Source organism: Bacillus rossius, chromosome 14, assembly GCF_032445375.1.
Source record: "Bacillus rossius redtenbacheri isolate Brsri chromosome 14, Brsri_v3, whole genome shotgun sequence".
NCBI classification, from domain to species: domain Eukaryota; kingdom Metazoa; phylum Arthropoda; class Insecta; order Phasmatodea; family Bacillidae; genus Bacillus; species Bacillus rossius.
The window spans coordinates 48,170,905-48,194,865 of record NC_086341.1 but is presented as its reverse complement, the minus strand read 5'-3'; the positions used below and the strand labels follow the sequence as shown (position 1 = coordinate 48,194,865).

The 23,961-nt window shown below is 37.4% G+C and overlaps 1 protein-coding gene across 1 annotated transcript; it reads left to right on the top strand.

Annotated features, from left to right (window-relative positions):
• Nucleotides 1-837: 837 nt before the first annotated feature.
• Nucleotides 838-21,356, top strand: LOC134538901 (NEDD8). The gene is made up of 4 exons (XM_063380511.1): nt 838-1,033; nt 3,022-3,039; nt 18,417-18,529; nt 21,137-21,356. The coding sequence occupies exons 1-4, from the start codon at nt 1,016-1,018 to the stop codon at nt 21,228-21,230; spliced, it is 243 nt and encodes an 80-aa protein (XP_063236581.1). The 5' UTR covers nt 838-1,015; the 3' UTR covers nt 21,231-21,356.
• Nucleotides 21,357-23,961: the final 2,605 nt, after the last annotated feature.

Below are 23,961 nucleotides of genomic sequence, written 5' to 3'. Positions count from 1 at the left end.
CCCTTCTTCAAAAACACCCAGACTAGACACTCTACTTCTAAATTCGTAAGGTAACTGATTGCAAATCACCAGCATTATAATAAATACCTATTATATTTTTGATTATATATGCACATACAAACAAATGTAAATAACACTAGACCTATATGATATTACATATTGTATGTCTTACCACGGTGGGTTGGTGACAAAAAAACTCTCAGCTTTTGCTTCTTTTGGAAGTTATGGCAAGATAGGTACAGTTTTAAGTTTTTTATTATAACCTATTCAATTAGTAGTGCTTGTGTAAAATACCAATTATTGAAACACTGAACTGTGATTGTGGATAGTAATTCTGTGGTCTAATATATCTACTTTTTTTTCCACGTACCATTTTTTTTTAAATTTGGTTCATTTAATCATTCACCTAGCAGAGATTATTTTTTTTTGTAACCATGCCACTTAAAAAAGCCACTTAAAAAAGCCACTTAAAAAAGCCACTTAAAAAAAAGCAACGACTGTCCTATTATTTTGTGTTGTACTTTTCGTAGTTTTTTACCTCTCAAATAAGCTCAGGATCTTAATTTTATAATCTGAGAAAAATTTAGTATTAATATTATTTATGTTTCTGACATTCCTTTAAATTACTACAACTTTCAAATTACACAACTTTCCTAATAGTGTGAACACCACCAAAATACCACGAACAGATTAAACATTCAGTTTTTTCTAAATAATATTTTAATGGCTTGTATATATTTAATGATATCTAAAATTAGGTAACACTTGCGAATAATCCTTATAATTATAATTATAATCTGTACGAAGCGATACTCTATGTTGATGTTCCCTATCAAACCATGATTTTGATGATAATCAATTTTTTTGAGGGTGACAGGTTTTTTTAGTCCTTTCTGTTGGCAAAACTGGAAATGTTACGGTTTGGCGTCTGTAAATTGTTTAGGTTTGTGTGTATTGAAATAAAAAGAAGAGTGTACTTTCAAATACTTCTCAAGTTATTTTGTAAAAGTGGACCATGTTAATAAAAGTAAAGGTGAATAATGTCGTATTATATCATACAGTCTGGCTTCTGAGATAACAAACACAGACCCTAAAAATATATATATATTTCGTTTTAATTACTTTCGTGGTGTTATTTTGAGGCACGAGACCAAGTTTATTACTATACAGTTATGTGCATGACGCTTATATGAAGAGGAGTATTAACGCCAGTACCTGCGTAATTACTGCCATGTAATATGCATGTGTATCTGTTTCGGTACTACTAGTGTCAAGTGTGGTAATTTATTAATAATAAAAACGTAATTGGTTAGTGTAAGGGGCGTCATTGTAACATGAGGTTTTTTTTTTGGGGGGGTGGGGAGGAGAAAAATGAAAATTGTTTATTCCATTCCTTGCTTTATTTCTAATGTTTGTGTCGAGGCACATTTAGATATTTTCTAGAACTTCATATGTTAGCCTGTTTTGTAACACGGCCGCCGGCACGCTCAAGTCCAAGGAAATGTTCAATGTATTTTAGGATTAAAGGCTGGTGTAAATAATTTATATAGTTTAAATATTACGTGAAATGTAAATATAGTGAAATAAATTTGTTTTGTGTTTTAATAGCATTGCCGAGACTGTTTTCACCTTAGAGATTGCCCATGGCAATGGTTTACGCCACCCTACTGTTTACATGATACTACTGCTGTTGTGCTCCACAGATCCTTAGCAATACAGTGTACCCGAGGCACAACGGGAAGTGGCTAGATGGGCAATGGGTATGTGGAGGAGGTAAGGGGCAAAAGGTGAGACGGGGAGGGAGTGGAATGGGATTGAGGGAAAGATACTGGATGTGAGAAGAGGAAAAGACTTGAGAAAGACACTTCAGAAATTGGGCGAGTAGGAGGGGAGACCGTGCCACTGGGCGGAAGCCATCGCAAGTGAATCGATCAGTCAAAAAGACAGGGATATTTAATGTCAGTACGTTATAGCTGGGGCCAAGAATAGTTTTCCATTCTAATTGTTATTTCATTTCAAGCTAATATTCTTGTTCTATATTCACTTGTAATGGAAAACTAACTAGGGTGGAAAACAGTCTTGGCTCAGGCTGTAATAAATAAGATTAAATAATTTCTGTCTTTGAAGACAGTCTAGTCGGACAATATAGGAAACAGCCCTTCTAACGTGGTGAGCGATGGAGACACCCGACTGCAGTGATTCTAGTGACCCAGGAAATAAATCTAACATTCTATTACAATTGGGGATCTTCACTGTTGAGTAGTTATCAAATAGAAGAGAGAAACGCATACCATTTTAAGAATTTTAATTTTTTTTACAAGCATACCTACTCTAGAAAATTACCATAAAACAATAAAACAAAGTATTTTACAAAAAAAAAAATTAAAGCTTTGAAGAGAAGCAGGGCAGACTCTTGTGGACAACAGTCATGGCCATGATGTTAAAACACAGCATAAATTTACATTACTGTATTAATTATTAATATTACTTGATCCCTATTGAGACTATTTTCATTACTAATAAAATACCACACTTGGCACGAGTAATACCAAAACAGATAACACTCACCTAGTTAACATGGCAGGAATAATAAAGTGACAAATAAACACCAATCGATTTATAAAGTTTTACAAATAATTTAAATATAACAAACTTTGTCTCATGTCTCAAAATAAACACCACAAAAGTAGAACTAAAAAAAATAAAAAAATGTAAATCCTAAACAGATTACACACAAATTTCAAACATTGTTGTAATAGTATACTGATGTGAAAACATCACTTCATCTATGAACATTTTTTTTTAGAATGCCTTAAAAATTTTCAAACATTATTTTCAGGGTAAATAGGGAAATATTTGTTGTGTTGAAATACCCCATTTTTGGAATTTTAATAAAAAAAAATTTGCTGAAAATTTTCTACTTTAGAAATTCATCAAATGCAGTTATATTTGTAGATATTTTGATTGGTTGCACATTTGCCCTTCTAATAACATTGTTTGTTTTGTTTTCATGTCCCGCAGACGTTGACCGGCAAAGAGGTAACTACTGCTTCTCATACTTTCTCTAAGTAGACACGTCCCAGGTAACTGAGTCGGGCGCCGCACTGTGTAGTGATGGCTGGGCGATGTAACGAGATGAAGTCCATCCAACTTCTCTCTCGTGGCTTTACGTCACGGGGCCCGCGTGTCAGTGAGGCTGACTGATGAGTGCGACGCTTGCTGGTGTTTCTAGCACAGTATCGCCTCTTGAGCACTGTGGACTGACACAGTCTTTACGTTGTGAACAGAACTTACATGATAAGGCGATGGATTCCAATTACCATTTCTCAACATTGTACCCATAAGTTTCTTAAATTATCATTGATGTGATTATATTAAATGAAAAACATAAACCAGCATGTGGTTTTCACCGTTGTCCCTTACCTTTACTTCGCTCTTCTATTCCTTTTATCTTTCTCCACCTCTCCTCCAGTACTTTCCCCTCACGCCCGTTCCACTTGCGTCCTGTCCTCACCAGAGTGAGTGCTTCTCTCTCTCTGTTTGTCTCCACTCGTCTCGCCTTGCCCTGTCCTACTCTGTGTGGTGTGTCTCGCTGCCTCTACTGCAGTGTCGTCAGTCGTAACACCGTTTCAACTGACGTGGTCATATTTTAAAAAGGTTCCCGTGTTTTTTGTTGCTATTGTGCAAGGTATTAGACTATTTTGTTTATTCATTTCTTCCAGTACAAAACTAAGTTGCGGCCGTGTGTCAGTTGCGGCCGTGTGTTCAGTTGCGGCCGTGTGTTCACGCAGACCGGTCGTGTTTGTGCGCGCGCTCCGTGTTTATGCTCGTAATAATCATTCTATAGTTGTGTATGTAAATGTGTTATCAATATTGAGTCGTCTTTCCTAGATCAACCCGAATTCCCGGGGTTTGGATTATCTTTCAGTGATGCTTCAGCTACCGATTTAATTCCTGCTGACCACATGAACATGATAAGATCTCCGACCAAAAATCGGCCTTCGTTTACTTCTGGATGTCTGGATCAGCATCCACCGTCAGCAGTCCTGAAGCCAGATAATACAAAGCTTGAAGTTATGAACATGGAAGAACTATTCAAATTGATAAAGTCCGTTTGTGTTAAAGTAGATGAGCTGAGTAGTGAAAATCAAGTGATAAAAACACTTCTTCTTGACGCACGGAATGAAACCCATGAAATTAAGCAAGAACTGATTCATCTTCGGCAAAGTCTAAACGTAAAAAATAATCAGGGTATTTCATACAATCAGGTACTATCGAATCCTGCTAGTAACAAGGCTACCGATGCGTTCGTGTCCATTGCTGGTTCCAGTGACATCACACCTGCAGATGACCTACTTTCTACTCAGCGTTACTCGCGCGCTGTCAAGAGCTCAGTCCGCATGACGCAGCATGCTGACAATGACAACTTTACACTGGTGCAACGTGCACCCAGTAAAAGAATTACTGCAACCAACGAATTGAAACGTGAACCTGAAAAGAAAAAATCTCAAATGAAAGTGGGCATCAGGAACACAACATCTTTGAAAACTATTTCAAAACCACCTTACTTAAAAACAAAGGCTCTTTTTGTTACCAGGTTTGATCCTCAAGTACAGGAAAAAGAAATCATTGACTATATCTCAAATGAATTAAATTTATCGCAAATCAAGGTGACGAAACTGAGAACCAAATATAATTCTTATGCATCATTCCATGTTTCAGTACTTGAAAATGATTTCAACAGGATAAACAACATTGTTTTTTGGCCTAGTGGCTGTATGATAAGCCCCTTTTACGGCAAACTACACCAGGAACAGATTCTAAATAACGATACAATTAACGATGACCCGAACGTTCAGCCACGGCCCACTCCTAGCCGTGCATCAACCAATGCATGTGCGTCAGCATCCTTGGTGTCCGGAGGAGCACTTTAATCTCACGTCCTAACGTCAAACATTAAGGAGTTTGATATCTACTATCAGAATGTCAGAAGATTAAGGACTAAGTCTGTTGAGTTCTATGATAATATTGTTAGCTCACATTTCGATGTTATTTAACTTGATGTAAGTTTTTGGACATACGCCATTGCTAAGAACTTTTTCTGTTGAAGAAAAACTAATAAATAAAATAAATAAATAGAAATAAAAATACTCAAAAAAAGATACAAAAAACACACAAAATTAAGCAAACAATTGCTGTTGTCAACAAGGATATGAACACCACAAAATATTCCGAAACAGGAATATGGTCAGCAAACAAAGAAAAAACAAAGAAAAATGTACTAAGAGTACGAAAAAATCCCCACAAATGATGACAACACAAAAATATTGAAACCCAAAATAATTCAGCACAACAGTTGAAGCGAGACAAAAAACATGACAAAACGAAAAAACAAACAAATACAATAGTTTTACCTAAACAGAAACAAGCGACGTTTCGGGAACTGCTATCTGCTCCCGTCCTCAGGCAGAGACGCACATGGTACGGAAACACAGGTGCGACGATGTTATTTGCCTAACTGAGACTTGGCTTAATGCAAATAGCATTACGTCACACTATTTCACAGACCAATACCATGTCTTTAGAAATGACAGAAATGCTGAACAAACCAATAAATCAAGAGGCGGTGGTGTTTTATCTGCTGTTAAGAAGTCGAAATTTATTTCTGTTCAACTGTACGTTGTTTTTGACTTTCCTGGTGTTGAAGCAGTTTGGTTTAAAATAAAATCATCTTCTAGCAAATCTTTAATTATTGGAAATATCTATTTACCTCCAGATTTAACGGCAGAGTTTGTCCGCATATATTTTGAATTTTTAGAAGATAAACTCTCCTCATTTCAAGATGACATTTTGATACTCGGTGATTTCAATGTACCGGGTATAGATTGGAATAATCTTAATCTTAACCCTTTCCATCAGGCGACTATGAACATTAACACTAAGGTGCGCCATTTACTTAACTTTATATCTGTACATAGTCTAAAACAGTGCAACAATATTCAAACTCATATAAATCTTTTAGACTTGTGTTTAACCAATCTACAGCTGTGTTCAGTGACAAAGGCTTATGATGTTCTTATCAAAGAAGATATTTATCATCCTGCATTAAACATCAACATCAAGATTGAGTCCTTCAAAAACAGTTCCAACATTACATCAACGTTTAGAAACTATAAAAAAGGTGATTTTCTCGGTCTTTTCAATTCCATCAAAAATCATGACTGGTCAGATTTTTATAATTCTATGGATGTAAATGAACTTGTTGACCAACTAACCAATTGCGTAGTTGAAAATATGAATATCTTTATTCCAATGACAAACAAAAAATCATCTAAATTTCCAATTTGGTTTACCAGTGAGTTAATTCAAGCATTAAAGTCAAAGAAGCATTTCCATAAGCTTTATAAAAGAAACAACAACACGTATTACTATTCACTTTTCTCTTATTATCGTAAATTAGTGAAATATTTAATAAAAAGAGACAAAATTCAATGGACTCGAAATACCAATAATTATATTAAAACTAACCCTAAAAAATTTTGGCGATATGTCAAACTAATGAAAGATGGTTTTTATGAACAGCATTCTCTAAAAATTAATGGAACTATCACGAATGATCCCGCTGAACTAGCCAATGGATACGCTAAATATTTTTCCAGTGTCTACGAACCTTCTACATGTATCCAACAACCTGTGACAAACAATATACATTTAGTATCTATTCCTGTGCCCACAATCTCAGAATGTTTAGTATTATGGGGCATAAAATCGTTGAAATCATCCAAATCTACTGGTCCTGATGGCATACCTAATTTCATTATAAAAGGCTGTTCTGAATTATTAGTCCCTCTTTTGCTGCATATTTTTAATTTTAGTTTACAATCCTCTGTTTTCCCGGAGAAATGGAAAACTGCTAAGGTGATACCTATCCACAAAAAAGGCTCTAAACAGAATGTTAACAATTATAGGCCTATTTCTCTACTCAATGGTTTTTCTAAAATATTTGAAAAAATAATTTTTAGATTTTTAAATTTCCAGCTTAAGAACAGTTTATCGAACAGTCAGCATGGTTTTAGGAAAGGTTTATCGACTACCACTAACTTGCTTACTTTTTTAAATCCTATACACAGAGAGGTTACCAACAGAGGGCAAGTGGATGCCTGTTATTTTGATTTAGCCAAGGCCTTTGACACTGTGAACCATTCTATACTTCTTAAAAAATTATTTAACTTTGGTTTAACTCAAAATTTTACAAACTGGTTTTCTAATGACTTAACTAATAGAAGTTTTTATGTTACAATTAATAACCACAATTTTTCCCTGTTTAGTATCTCTTCTGGTGTCCCTCAAGGAGGCACATTATCGCCTCTTCTTTTTAATTTATATATAAACGACCTACCTCAAATTCTCAACCATTCTACAGGAGTACTTTTTGCCGATGATCTAAAAATATTTAGGAATATAATAACACAGAATGACTGTATTTTATTACAAAATGACATTTCCCAAGTAAACAATTGGTGTAAATTTAATCTGGTTACACTAAATAAACACAAAACATTTGTTATATCCTTTACAAGGAAATATCAACCACTTAATTTTGATTATATTTTAGAAAACTCTGTAATCACGAAATGTTCAACAATTAAGGATCTTGGTGTTATTTTAGATTCTAAATTATTTTTCCATAATCATGTAAACTATTTATGCATGTCTTCCCGCAAAACCCTTGCTATGATCAAATTTATTACTTTTTATGCTACCAATTCGGACTCAATTCTCTCCCTGTATTTTGCCTTAATAAGGTCCAAATTAGAATATTGTTCAGTAATCTGGAATGACATAAAGTCGGCCGATGCAAATAAACTAGAAAGTATACAAACAAAATTAATTAATTTAATAAACTTAAAAAACCTTCCTTCACCTACTTTAACTCCTCTTGGTGCACGTAGAGTATATTTAGATTCTCTGTTTGTTGAAAATTGTTTTAACGCTAAAATTAACTGTACTTATCTCCTGGAAACCTGTTCTTTATTTCAACGAATTTCTTCCGGAGGACCATAAATATATTAAAAGTCTGATTTAGTGAATACAAATATGACAACGAAACGATAGCCAAATACAAAACAAACGACACGACTGTATGCGGCCCGCCATCTTGCCGAACTGTTTATACGACACGCAAAAGGGGCAAGTAACACTTCACACAACAAGGACATAAGTCACAAAGTCCGAACATTCCGCCCCCGTTGTTAGCTCCAGGTAACAAACACAAAGGTATATACAGCAAGGAAAAGAAAGCAATTTGTTACAGATTACATGATCTTGTTGAATTCTGTCCTAGATCATAACCATTGTCCACTGGCAAAGGGCACAGCTTAATCACCGGACGTTGCAAGACACTTGTAGCAGTCCGGATAGTAGCCACCCGGGGAATTCGGTCTGGTCCTGGGTGAAGAGCTTCAATTCGAGCGAGACCCCATTTGAGTGGAGGGGTGTGCTCATCTTTGATCACGACCAAATCTCCAATCTTGGGCTGACCACCTGGCTGTGTCCATTTGCTTCTCTGCTGGAGTGAGTACAAATATTCCTTTCTCCAGCGTTTCCAGAAATCTTGAATTATACGTTGGACCAGCTGCCAGCGATTTAATCGGTTAATGTTGAGGTGGGTGATGTCAGGTTCGGGTAATGATGTTATGGGCTGTAGAATCAAAAAATGAGCAGGTGTTAGGACATCAAGTTCTGACGGGTCTGAGCTGATCTCACAAAGAGGACGAGAGTTTAAGACCCCTTCGATGCGAATCAGGATGGTCGAGAGCTCTTCATAAGAAAGGATCTGTAAGCCAATGACTTTAGTTAAGTGGCTTTTAACAGACTTCATGCCAGCCTCCCATAACCCGCCAAAGTGCGGTGCTGCTGGGGGGTTGAAATGCCATGCAATTCCTTCCTCACTCAGCTTATTGCTCACTTCAGTGTTATGGGTTGTCTGTCTTACCAACTGGTAGAGTTCTTTGAGTTCTCTATGAGCTCCAACAAAATTAGTTCCACAATCACTGTAAACGTGGGCTGGCCTTCCCCTTCGAGAGATGAAGCGAGAAAATGCTGCCAAGAACAAACTGGTTGAGAGATCAGAAACCAATTCCAAATGTAGGGCTTTGGTGGCAAGACAAACAAACAAGCATAAGTATGCTTTTGTGGACTTGCAACCACGAGTGCGAGTCGTGGTAACCTGAAAGGGCCCACCATAGTCCACACCAGTATGGTGAAAAGCAGTCACTTGTTGGACTCTAGGAGATGGAAGTTCTCCCATGGTTGGAGTGAATGGAGAGGGTTTAGTGCGGAAGCACTTAATACACCCACGTAAAACCCTTTTGATGACAGAGCGTGCACAAAGAATCCAGTATCGTTGGCTCAGGATGGCTTGCAAAGTTCGAGGACCAGGGTGCAAATGTAAACAATGAAAATGATTGATTACCATTAACGTGAATGGGTGATCTTTGGGCAACAATATAGGGTGTTGAACAGAATAGGGAAGGGATGCCTGACTTAACCTCCCTCCTACACGGATGATACCCACATTATCCACGAAGGGGCACAAGCGCCGAATTTGATGAGAACTGCACTGCCCCTTGTCCAAGTTAACCTTATCAGCTGCAAAGCATTGTTGGGCATGTCTGATGCAAACTTCCAAGCCCCTTTGCAGTTCCGTAGTTGTCAACGGTCCCAGAGAACGCCTTTCCTTAGGTTGACGACAGTTGTCTGCAAACCGAAGGCAATAAGCAACAACACGCTGCAGCTTGCTGAAGGAAGAGAATCTGGCAACAAATTCTAGGGATACCTCTGTCACACAACTTATTGCTGTAAGTTTTTCTTCACATGCAATGGCATCATCAATTACCACACTACCCAGGGTATCGTTTGGCCACTGGCTGTGAGGCTGTCTAAGCCATGGGGCTCCAGACCACCACAGAGGATGATCAATAAGTTGTGAGGGCAACAAGCCACGGGATGCACAATCTGCTGGGTTGTTTTCAGTGCGAACATGTCTCCAGAATTCCTTATCAGTTAAGTCCTGTATGATGCTGACACGATTTGCCACAAATGTTTTCCATCGGTGGGGTGATGATGCAATCCAATGAAGAACAACTGTTGAGTCTGACCATGCATACACTTGCATGATGTCCAGCACCCCCTTGTATACATTGGTCACAAAACTGATTAGCTTGGCTAACATCACAGCTGCACACAACTCAAGGCGAGGCAAAGAGATCCTTTTCACTGGTGCTACTCTTGATTTTGCCATCAATAGTGAGACCTTGATTCCACCATCTGAAAACATTGATCTGAGATAGATGACACACGCATAGCCAACCTCTGAACTGTCGCAAAACCCATGCAGTTCATGAACAGCGTTTACTGAGCCTGATACACACCGAGGCAGTCGAAGTTGTGACAACAAAGACAGTTCAGACTTAAAATCACACCACCTACATAAGACCTCTGGAGGAAGCTGTTCATCCCATCCTGCTCCAGTGAGCCACAACAGCTGTACAAGAGACTTGGCATACAAGAGGATGGGCGTCAGCCATCCAAGGGGATCAAAGATCCTGGCGATATTTGAAAGAATTGCCCTCTTGGTGCTTGAGCTGTTTAATGGAGTCATCTGATAAGAAAAACAGTCTGAGCTAGGGTTCCACTGTACACCAAGAACTTTCACCACAGCTGGCTGTTCTTTGTCAAAAGACATAGATGCTGGGGATTGTAGCTGGTCTGAGGACAGCCATTCAAGCACTTCACTATGAGTGCTGGCAAACTTCCTGAGATGGAAGCCACCAGCTGCCAACAAAGCAATAAGTTCCTTTTGAAGAGCAATGGCTTCTTCAACACTATTGGCCCCTGTGACAACATCATCCACATAGAAATCAGACTTCAAAACATGAGCTGCTTGAGGGAAGTTACATTGCTCATCTTGGGCCAGCTGATGCAAGGTGCGAATTGCTAGATAAGGGGCAGATGAAACTCCGTAAGTAACAGTCTGCAAACGATAGTCCACTATAGGATCGGTTGGAGAACAACGCCACACAATTCGCTGGTAGTCTTGATGCTCCTTGTCCACCATTATTTGCCGATACATTTGTTTGATGTCTGCAGTGAATACAACTTTGTGTACACGAACCCGAAGCAGAATTTCTCGAACATCTGTCTGTAATTTGGGTCCGGTCATCAGCATGTCATTTAGACTCACGTCTCGCTGGGTCTTAGCAGAAGCATTGAAGACAACGCGCAGCTTGGTGGTGGTGCTTTCTGCCTTGATAACTCCATGATGAGGAAGATAATAGGCTGACTCAACATCATGCAATGGGTTGGCAATGACATCCATGTGACCACTCTGCAAGTAGTCCTCCATGAAGGCCTGGTACTCGGTACGCAGTCCAGGTTGCTTGACCAGACGGCGCTCCAAGGCCTCTAGACAGCGAACAGCGTGTGCTCTTGAGTCTCCAAGTATTGGTTTAGGTGAATGGAATGGAAGGGAAACCACGTAACGTCCAGAAGGTTCTCGATGGTGAGTGGTTTTAAAGAAAGCCTCACAGGCTTCATCTTCTGGCGATAGATGTGCACAAGTGGGGAAGTCCTCTATTTCCCAAAACCTTTCAACCACAGTTTCTAGAGATGGCGGAGGGCACATAGTCGATACGAAGAGAGTGACACTATGGTTGGTTGGTTCAATGGGACTGGGCACTTTACCCATAAGAATCCAACCAAAAACTGTATCCAATGCGACCGGTGAATCCACATTTTTTACTAGCTTGTGCCCCGTGAGTATATATGGAAACAAATCTGCTCCAATCAAAATATCAATAGAACTTGAAGTAGCAAATGTCGGGTCAGCCAAATTCAAATGAAGTACATGATCCCACATGTCAGAATGTACAGGAAATGTGGGCAAATCTGCAGTTATTTTCGGTACAACATATGCAGCAAGTGGCAGTTGTGGGTTTGTTTTGCCAACTGGTTTAATGCAGCATTTAACTAATCCCTTTGCTGTGTGTAAGGGAGCTTGTGATAGTCCATAAATTGGTAAGAACGCCTTCTGACGAGTCAACCCCAAAAGCTGGGCACAATGTTCAGTTATGAAGCTGGACTGACTGGCTGAGTCTAAGACTGCTCGAAAATTCTGGTAACCACCGACACTGTCCTGTACATCCACCAAGGCAGTGGATAATAACACGTTTCTGGGTTCTGATTGACCAGGTCTCTGAGCTGTAGCCAATGCAACAGCTGGTGTAGGTTTTGTTGCTGCAGATTCAGGTGGAGAATGCTGAAATGAAGTTGCTTCTTCTTTCAAAAGTGTATGCGTGTTGGCTTCAGTGAAGTGCAAAAGCGAGTGATGTCTACTCTTGCATGAGTGACAGCTGGTTTTTGACCAACATTGTTTCATTTGATGAGATGCTCCCAGGCAGTTTAAACAAAGGTTAAGTCTCTTGACAATCTGGTAGCGGTCTTCTGGCTTGCATTGTACAAACTGTGGACATTTGTAAAGTGGGTGGTCACTGTCACATACACTGCACTTTACAGCAGAATCAAATGTGTTTCCAACAAACAGTGAAGTGTGTTGTGAGCGAGACTGAGATACAGTGCTATAGTTTGCCTGCCTTACTCGATACCCTGACTTACTGGAGGCTCCAGACATTGCCTCCGAAGCCCGGCGATGACTTTCAAGGAAGGCTAAAAACTGAGCAAATGTAGGCATTTCTGTGTCACTCACAGAAATATGTAGTTCCCATTGTTGACGTAAATGGTTATCTAGCTTCCTCTCCAAAAAATGTAGCAAGAGTGGGTCCCAAGAATTTACTGCTAGTTTCATAGTACGCAATGCAGCCATATGTTCATTTAACACTGACACCAAGACACTTAATGAAGCAGGATGAGCAAGAGACACTGTAGATGCCTGCATAATTGCATCAATGTGGTGTGACACAATAAGCCTGAGATTTTTGTATCTCTGTTCAATCAAATTCCAAGCTACTTTGAAGTTCTCATTGATCAATGGCAGGGATTGGATAAGAGAGAGTGGTTCTAGTGACAGTGATGTTTTAAGGTATGATAACCTTTCAATATCGTTCAAGTGAGCATTGTTTACCACCAATGTGGTAAAGAGGTTAGAAAAATTAAGCCACTCTGTTGGATTTCCTGAGAAATGTGGTAGTTTTATAGCTGGAAGAGTTACTTGAGATGGGTTGTGCGAAGTTGGTGCTTTCGTGCCGTCATGCAATTTATTCTTGTTGCATGTGGCAATGTATATTGCCTGAACACGATAATACGTGTCGTCGAAAGCATTTAGGCGATCACTGTGCTGTTTTTTATTGAAATCCGGGTCATCTTTGAGCAACATCTCCAAAGACAAGTGATCGTCTTCAAAACAAGTACGCAATTGTGACAGATCACGACACGTTGCGATAAACAACTCACGTTGCGTATCGTCACTCATCACTTTATCGGCAAGTGCATCGGCACGACATAACCTGTTTTCCCCACGCTCGAGACGAATCTTTAACACTTCTGTCTTGTCATTCATTTTGCCGTTTGATGCACAAAACAGAAATAAAGGGAATGAAAGTTTGACAAATAAAGTATTCACCAACACTGCGACAACATGAGATCAAAAAAAAAACGCTATCACAATAGATGAGCGTCACGAGACACGACACAAATACACGCACGATTACTGGTAAATATCCGGCCCGTGTGGACCAAATGTTCTTTATTTCAACGAATTTCTTCCGGAGGACCATAAATATATTAAAAGTCTGATTTAGTGAATACAAATATGACAACGAAACGATAGCCAAATACAAAACAAACGACACGACTGTATGCGGCCCGCCATCTTGCCGAACTGTTTATACGACACGCAAAAGGGGCAAGTAACACTTCACACAACAAGGACATAAGTCACAAAGTCCGAACAAAACCACTGGGTTAAAAATACCACAATTTAATTCTCGTTTATACCAAACATATTGTACTCTACATAACTTTAATGACATAATATACAGATTAGTTAGGAATCACAATAATAATCAATTGTCTAAACTTAAAAATTTATCCTCTTAACTTGTCCTCTACTCACATGTTATATTTTGTATTATCCATTTTTTTTTATATATTTTGTGTATAGTTTAATAATTATGTAATTAACATTTCGCTAAGTAATGTGTCATGTTATCTTGTCCTTTTGGTATTTATATCATTTCTGTTTTCATGTTTTGTGTTTATCCTGTGCTGTCTCTATTTATTGTGATAGTGTTTGTTTTTACTTGTTTTGTGTTGTACTTGTTTTGTGTCGTGCCCACCTCTAAAGTCCCAAGACTGTCTGTGGGCATGTAACAAATTTAAATAAATAAATAAATAAAATAATATATAATTGTTTATTACATGGTTAACATGTTAAATAGTCAGTATTTTACAATTGTGGACATAATTCATTCTGATACTGTTTTGCAACACTTCAGTACATAATAACTTTGGTTATTTGGTTTATGATTCTAATGCTGAATTAAGTGCTTGTTTGTGATCGTACTTGTAAATTTTTTTATGCCACCGTTAATAGTTTGGAGTTTAAACTGCTGAAAGTGGTGAATTTTTGATTGCATGCCATGTATTGACTTAGGTTAGTGCTTTTTTTCTAAATAACTTTCAAAAAACAACATTGGACAGTCTGACCAGCTGTTAACCCCCGTATTTTTTCCCAACCCAATCCCGTGATCATCACAGATTGCTAGGGACTAGATTATATGGTAGATTGCGATAAAACCGAAATAATACAAAAAGTATATCAGATACACTATAATACACCAAAATGCAACTTAATACACTATAAAGCATCAAAGTGCAACTACTATTATTAAATTAATCAGAAATTTTAATCAAAACTTAAATCACAAAAATGTAGTATTTAATATTTTCAATTCAGTGAAAACAAAACAAATGTTAACCAAATGATAGCAAAAATAAAAGATCCAGATTCTAGGGAATATTCACTGTAAATGTTTTTGGAATATTTCTGAATGGGTACCTGGCCATTGCAAATAACTAAAAGAAGTGAATAACTTTAGTTAAAAGTTAAATATGAGCTAATTTCTTCACTATTTTGCAAATAAGGCTTTCGGTTTTAATGTCATGGTTATTATGAAATTTAATGAATTCAGCCTTATTTCATTGTATTTTGCGATTCATAAAAGTTTTCTATCAGTTATTAATCACTAGATTATGGCCTACACAATGACAGAAATATTTCTTTGTAAATAAAATTTAATTTTTTAGAATTGAAATATCACAGTCTAAAAATAATTTTACTTAACTTAAACATTATGTACTACAGTGTGATTTAAACTAATTCACACCAAATATCAAGCACATAAACTAGAAAATAACCCAATCCTACAATAATTAATAATCCAGTTAAATTGTGTTTTTACCAGAAAAGTTGTGGGGTAGTTTTGATTTCTTCAATTCTATATGTTTTTTTTGGGGTGCTGAACCTGAATTTGCGGTTTGCTAACAAAATTTTGTGACGCAACATTGAAAAAAAATGCAATAAAAGATGGAGGGGGGGGGATCATTTTTTTTTTTTTTGCTTTAATTTGAAAACTATCAACTTTTCTAAAATATATCCCTATTCAACATGATGGTACATAAAATTTCCTACAAACTTTACTCTTTAGGTATTTTTCTCTGATGAACCGTTCAGGCTCAACCGCTAGTTGTAAATTGGCGTATTTTGGCTGTCTCCGCAAAAACCCACTTTTTCCACTCCAACACTTTAATTTATTAAAATCTGTCAGTTAAAGAAAATTCCCCCACTTCTCTGTACATACCTTATTTAGATCGTATACGTAAACATACAGGTTTTTTTTATTTTTTCCCCAAAAATTACATAATGTTCAAGTTATTTAATGAAGTCCAAAATTGTACAAATTCAGTTACAAAAAGTTGGGAGGATAAACTAAAAATCTTGAAAATTTATTATATAGTTTTATATTACACATGACTATGTATTACATTATTCTATGAGCAAAAATTGTATAAGCTGTTGTAATTTAGAGGGTTCTGGATGAAGTTCTTTGAAGGCAGCAGGTTCTATAGTCAGCATCTGGGCTTGTTCATCGGGAAAATGAAAGAGGTGGTGTGAAAACAACAAATTGTGATCATATCTCAAGGAGAATGAATGATTATAAAATAGATTGTGAGATTAGACATACCTTCCGCATCGTGTAAGCATATTTCTTCAGTTTGTTCTCTGTCTCTTCTTCATCTATGTCAATGATGTCTTCCAGGGCTCGACGTCTTCTCACAGCCCTTCACACAATGTGCAGATCAGGGAGCAACGGAGGCCTGCCTTGCTGCATCCACAATTATGTTGTCACCCTTTTTTACATTTACAAGAAATGTGCCTGAGTATCGAGTCCGGTGCAGGGTTCAAAGTGTTTGGTACCGGTACGAAACCACTTTTTTTTTTTTTCCCTACCACCACTCGTTGAAGTGTCTTTGTTGCTCGTAGAGTGTGGTTTGACCAGACAACCAGTGCTGCACCTGAAAGTAAACTCTCAGTTAATGTTTTTGTGCAGCAGTTTTGGTGGGGGGAGTGAAGTAATGTTGGTTTCACTTCTGTACGATGAAGATACTTATTGCCTGTATCTCAAGTCGTTCTTCCCATGCAGAGCCATGAGAAACAAGTTTCCTGCTTCAACAGTCTCGTCCTGGTGTGCATGAGGGTCTTTGAAGGCATCATTGACTGGTGGAAAGTAATCGTTCTTCTGCAGGTCTTTGAAAAATGTCAGTTTCGTCTGATTAAACAAAGCAGAAGTGGTGTTACAACCACTCGTCGCGTGCAGGAACAACATATGGTCTGATGGGTTCTGTCAGCGGCAAGATGAGGATTGTACAGGGTTTGAGACTCCTTTCTTTTTCTTGGTTTCAGAAAGAAAAACATTCTCTATATTAGGGTTATACAGGCCAATCATCACAAAAAGTCTATATATTCCCTCACCAGTGTCACATATTCATTTGATGGGGCCAACATAACAGGTGTTGTGATAATTAGGACATCAGTGTCCTCCACAGCTTGCTGTGAATCAATGTTTTTGGACAGTCAAATTTTTCTACGAGCATAGTAACAACCAACTCTTGTTTTTGGAGTTTGCAGGGAGACCTCCTGCGAAACAGTGTAAATGATATTGCAGCAGATTGTTTGCTTTGTGTTCTTCTCAGTCAGTCTATGCGCTTAGTGCTTTCACGAGCTTCGTAAGGGTGACCATTAAAAATGACAACAGCATTTGATTTGTTATTTGACTTGACATGTGATACATAACTGCTGCATGTGTCTGGCCATGGTGCCATTTGATCCCGTGTAACAAAATCCCTCTGTTGGTGACACATCTTGCATTGTTCAAGTCAGAAGATGGCCGGTGTGTTTTCTTGGTGGGGGTAGAGGGGAGGACCCCTCGTGAACAATACATGGGCCTCGAGACTAGGAATGCAGTTTACAAGGTGACGTAGTTGGACTTGCTCATCTGTATTAGAGTCAAATGGAAGGAAAGATGGCTTTTAAACCAGACGGTGCAGTTATAAAATCATTTGGGTAGGCCGGAAGAGAATAAATAAAATGAACAAAGTATTTACAAGATAGAGTTATATTTAAACAGAATTTAAATACAATGTAATTTTGAAAATGCTGTTTTTTAGTACTGGATATGGCATAACAGTTGAAAACAGTCTACAGTGTATTCAACTTAAAACTATAAGAAATTCACAAAATAACAACCTTTAGAAATAAATTAGTGTTTTCGCGTGGGAAAAGTAGGTTTTTGCGAAAACGGCTTAAATACACCCATTTTCAACTAGCGCTTGAGCCTGAATGATTTGTTGGAGAAAAAAATTCTAAAGAGTGAAGTTTGTATGTAATTTTATGTTCTTTCATTTATAATAGGGGGATTATTTAAGAAAAGTTGATATTTTTCAAGTTACAAGCAAAAAAAAACAGCCAAAAAATGATATATTTTTAAACTTTTTTTTTTAATGTTGCATCACAGAATTTTCTTAGCAAACAGATTCAGATTCAGCACCCCAAAAGACATATAGAATTGTAGAAATCAAAACAACCCCTCAACTTTCCTGCTAGGGGCCTTTTGAACACCAAAAATATTCTCCTTATCCTCTTTTTTGAGGTCTTTAACATCAGAAATAATTTATATCTATTTAAGTGTGTACATCACAGAAGAAATATTTGTTTTTCCCTTCAAATTTAGACTGAAGCAGGTTATGCATGTTACAGGAAGATTATATCAGCTACTGTTACATGTAGCTTTGTATGTTTAATGTTACGGTTAGTCATGATTTAAATTCATTGTGTTCAGATTGAAATCGACATAGAGCCAACTGACAAAGTGGAACGCATCAAGGAACGAGTGGAGGAGAAGGAAGGAATCCCACCGCAGCAACAGAGGCTAATATTCTCTGGCAAGCAGATGTGAGTACTTCCTCCTAATTGCAAAATATCACATGTAGTGTAGGAAACAACAGAGGCCTATGTTCTCTGGAACCTGATGTAAGTACTTTCTCCTAAAAGCCAGCTATCACACTAGAGGGGCGACAGAATTGTATCCCCTTGGAAAGGGTACCTTTCAGGATTTTCTGTACAATGACAGCAGAAAATAAACTGGAAAGGTACCCTTTCCGATTTCTTAAAATGTTTTAGTTTTAATGCAAATATGCACTGGAAAGGTATCCCCTTGGAAAGGGTACCTTTCAGGATTTTCTGTACAATGACACAGCAGAAAATAAATTGGAAAGGTACCCTTTCCGATTTCTTAAAATGTTTTAGTTTTAATGCAAATATGCACTGGAAAGGTATCCCCTCGGAAAGGGTACCTTTCAGGATTTTCTGTATAATGACACAGCAGAAAATAAACTGGAAAGGTACCCTTTCCAATTTCTTAAAATTCATATTATTTTCTGCTTTAAAATCGTGAAAGTTATCCCCTCTAATCTTACCTAACCTAACCTAACCTAACCTAATCTAACTTAACCTAAACTAACCTAACCTAACCTAAACTAACCTAACCTAACCTAACCTAACCTAACCTAACCTAACCTAACCATTCCGAGCACAAACATGTCGCAAACTGGAAAGGTTACCTTTCCAAGGGGATAACTTTCAGGATTTTAAAGCAGAAAATAATATGCATTTTAAGAAATCGGAAAGGGTACCTTTCCAGTTTATTTTTTGCTGTGTGATTGTACAGAAAATCCTGTAAGGTACCCTTTCCGAGGGGATACCTTTCCAGTACATATTTGCATTAAAACATCGGAAAGGGTACCTTTCCAGTTCCTACCCAGCTACACTACCGCCACCATAAGTCTGAAAGGTACCCTTTCCAAGGGGATACAATTCAGCCCCCCCACACTAGAGTAAGAAACAAAGTAGGGTGGCATTCAGTGAAAAGAAGCAGTTTATTAATAGCTAGTTGTCACGTGTAGTGTGAAAACAACAGAGGCTGATATTGTTTGGCAAGCAGATTACTGTTTCTTAATAGCTAGCTACCAATGCAGATATTCCCTGTCAAGCAGATGTGAGCACAGAACAATGAGGACGGAGCCGTGCCAGAACTAACAAGCCCACCCTCCTGAAACATAAGTGCCTCAAGGTAGAAGACGCAACTTCAAGTCAAACAATATATATACGTATCTACAACCTAAGATTTTCAGATACAAAGTCCGTAGAAATAATTTTTTTGCAGCATAAAAAATGATTATTTTGATGTGCAACTAAAACACTGAAATACAATTCCAATGGTATCATAAAAGCAGGCTAAGTGTGAATAACCTCCCCCCCCTCCCCCCTAGCCTCCTGCGAGCGAACTTCCGGATCCGCCACTGGTTTTGGAACACACCCCGTTCCAAAATATCTTTTACAAACTTATAAATTAAATAACTAAATAATATCATTGTAAGAGGGTGTCTGTTTTATCATATGGATTTTATTTAAGGATTTTCTTTTTTCCCCTGGGCAGGGGTTTTGAAATTGACATCACTGATCTGTTTCCATCCACCATATATGTTTAATAATTATAAACCTTTTATCTTCTATCAGGGCCTACTTTGGGTTTTATCTAAGTATTTTAATTTCCATTTATGGATTTTTGAATCTATGTATGGGTATGAATCCTAACCCTACTTTAAATATATTGTCATTGTTTATTTGTAAAATGTTTCAGTTTGCTTATACAAAAATTAAAAAGTAGTTCAAAAGCTCTTAATAATAAACTTGCAATGTTTCTTTAGAATAATTATTTCACTATATTCCAGCATTTTACACAAACTTTATTCTGCAGCTAAGATTGTACAGACCTGAGACACATGAAATGATGATCCTACGCACCGCCCTTCAAGTACACACTAGCGTGTCAGCCCCGCGGCAACAGAGTCCCAGTTTTATAATAAGGATATTTGTTTTCCCACAGCACCACATTACACAGAGCTGGGATCCTGACTGACAAGAAAACTTGTAAAAAGTCTTTATAAAATCAACTTAGAAGTTTTATTCAGCTTACAAAATTTTCTCTGAGTTGGGTTGAGTTTTGTTCTGTGTGTGCAGTCGAGTCCTGCCCGGCTTTTCGATCTCTCTGTGATTTTAAATGCCAGAGATTAGTAGTTGGCAGTACAAGTTTGTAGAGACAAGGCTTAAGATTGAATAATTTCCTATACCAGAATATCTGTTAACATGTAACTTTTTCTGTTCTAAATATTGGTATTATCATTATGGTAGGTGTTGTACTGTTCAGTAAATGCAGCAATATATTGGTATAATATTTAAATTATATGATCACCAATGACTTTGTTTTAATATTGAATTTAATCGTCCTGTAGTCTGGCTTACCAATAGTTGTCGGCCGTGGTTAAAATATGCATTGCTATTTCATTTTAAAGAACCTACCTTCGTTTACAGAACAGCAGTCAGCCGTTATAGTTAATAAGATAAATGTTATCTCCCGTAGTTGGAAAGTGTGCGGAGTCTCGTTTGCGAAGCAACGTGTTCTGCTGCGAGCGATGTTGGTCATCGCGGGACCTGTTGCAGGAACGATGAGAAGACTGCTCAAGACTACAAGGTCCAGGGTGGTTCGGTGCTGCATCTAGTGTTGGCTCTGCGCGGCGGTGCGGGCCAGCTGTGAGCACGGAGCTGGCGATGCGCGGCCATGCTGGCACAGAGCGCCAACACCCACTTGATGCACTCTCTCAAGTCTGCCTGCTTCTGTCAGTACCAAGCTTGTAAATAAAAGCCTCTCATTTTTCAGCTACTTTGCCTGAACAACTGAATTACGACTTGTTCCACAATAGTTTTATGATGCCTACCTTCTTACTTCATTTTCATTAGCTTTTGTATTTATCTTAAATGTTGGTTTGTTTCAAATAAAATCTATTAGTACCTATATATGCTAATAATTTGTTTTTAATATTTTTAAGAATTTTGCAGTTGTGCCTTGATCATTTTTATTACCGACTACTGCATTAAATTGGAAAAGTGAATCCGCATAGAGATTAACAATTAATTCGAACTGTCATCAATGTTGTTAAGCACAGTTTGTAACTCTGAAAAATTAGCAGAACACAGGTGTAAAGTTAAATGAATTTTACTGCAGGTGCAACTTTAGTTACTGTTTGTTTGGCAAGTTGGTTTAGTTAACAGTTGGATAAATGTATCTGCTGGTCACGCATGTGCTAATGTGGAATCAAATACCCAGTGAACAAGCTCTCAGCCCTACAATGTTTCTGACTGTAAATGTACTCTTGTTAAGGGTCTGGCCACATACATCCTTGCCGTGTCAGGGCCAGAGATTAGGGAAATACCGTGTTTTCTCGTATAATTGTCGTACATTATGCGGGGAAAAAAATTTTTTGTTAGGTAAAGTCATTCATAAAAACAAAATCCGTTCATGGAAAGTACGTTTATTTAAAAAAAGGTGGAGTATACAAGAGCACGCCAAACAATCTATATAAATAATTCCTTAAACAAAAAACCTTTCTTCAACTTTAAATAGAAAAACCAAAACTCTAACACGAACGCAAGCCACTTGAATCTGACGTGAACTAACGTGTCGTAGTACACACTTGCCACGAAAGAATGCGGGCTATCAAATGTAGTAATTTTAGATTATACCTACACCGCTGCGACGCAGACGATCAGATAAAGGAAATAACGTTTAAAAATGTCTTTATAAGAAAATTTAAAACAACTTCGTATTTTTCCGTTAATTTATTAAGTAAGTGGTAATGACTGAATAAATATTAGATTTATACTTTAAAATACATCGTTTTATACGGAAAAGATACCTACACAAAGCGCTCGGCATCTACTAGCGGGACCAAAAACATCATGCGACGTTTACGCGAGAAGTTTTTTTTATCCCAATTTTGACAGCCTAAAATATGGTTGCGACGATGACGCGCGTGCAACCATTAAGCGATAAATCACGGTATACAGATGGAGCATAAGGTTTGATTCTTGATGAGGGGTTAAGCCAAAAGGGGAGGGGGACATCAGGGTCCTACACGTACCAATATGGTGGCCGTTTGTTTACAAATGAATCAGTTGCACCTGTATTGGAGGTTAAATTAGAGAAAAATATCAACTCATATCATTATATTTGGAAAAATATGTAGTTGGGCGGTATTTGTGAAAAAAAAATGTTAAAAATATGAAATAACTTTTATTATATGCTCTTTTACATCCTCTTTTCATTACAGTCTGCGGAGATAAGAAATTGCAATTACTTTTGGAGATATCGAATTTTTAAATTTTAATCACTATACCTGCACATTCACACGGCATTCACCATTGTTTTTTGTTTACGAGTAACAATTTTTTTATTGGATAATGTTGTCACGTGATAGTTCGTGATAGGCCAATATTCAAATGAACCAATAGGCCGCCGCCAACTTAGGTGAGTTTTTAACGTTTCAAATTTTTATGCTTTAAAAAATTACGTTCGTTCCTACTGTTAATCCTTTGTTCCGGTTTGTTAGGTTAGGTCAGCTACATTATAAATACTTTAAAACTAAACAACCATTAAAATTAATTTCATTATTTTTAATGTCTGTTCAGTTTCAAAGTATTTATAATGTAGCTGACCTGACCTAATCTACCTTTGTCCCGTTTTTTTAGTTCAGGTCAGTTACATTATAAATACTTAAAACTATACAACAAGTAAAATAAATTGAAATTATTTTTAATTTCCGTTTAATTTGAAGTATTTATAATGTAACTAACCTTACCTAATGGAAAATTTCTGTTATTTAGGCATTCACGTGCACACGGCAAAATATAAAATGGCGACAGTCGAATGATTACATAGGTCTTGTATTGCAAAATAAGAACGGCAATATCTCCAAAAGTAATTGGAATTTCTTATCTCCGCAGGCGGTTATGAAAAGAGGACGTAAAAGAGCATATAATGAAAGTTATTTCAGATTTGTACAATTTTTTTTTTTGGCGCTAATCCGTACACTACATATTTACCTACATTTATATTAAAGAACTCCTGCGCAAACACAGTATCAATTATATAAAAAAAAATTCCTGATAACTGGAAAAGAATGGTCATTGTATTGATAAGTAGGATACGTTTTTAATGTTAAAGTGAAATATTTTTACATTGTTTTCATTGGTGTTTTGAACGGGAATTTAAAATCATACGTTGAACTAAAAGTACGTTGTAACGGAATTTCACTGTAATATTTTAATCTAATTTTTGTCCGAACAGCATGTAAGCTGATACAAATATAAACAAACTCGACCATATTAATATGTGAAAATCAGAAAAATTGGAGGGAAAACGGCTTCACGTCTGACTGCTAATGCTCCATCAGTATCCTGTCATCTCTGGTCAGGACCGGGTGTTGTCC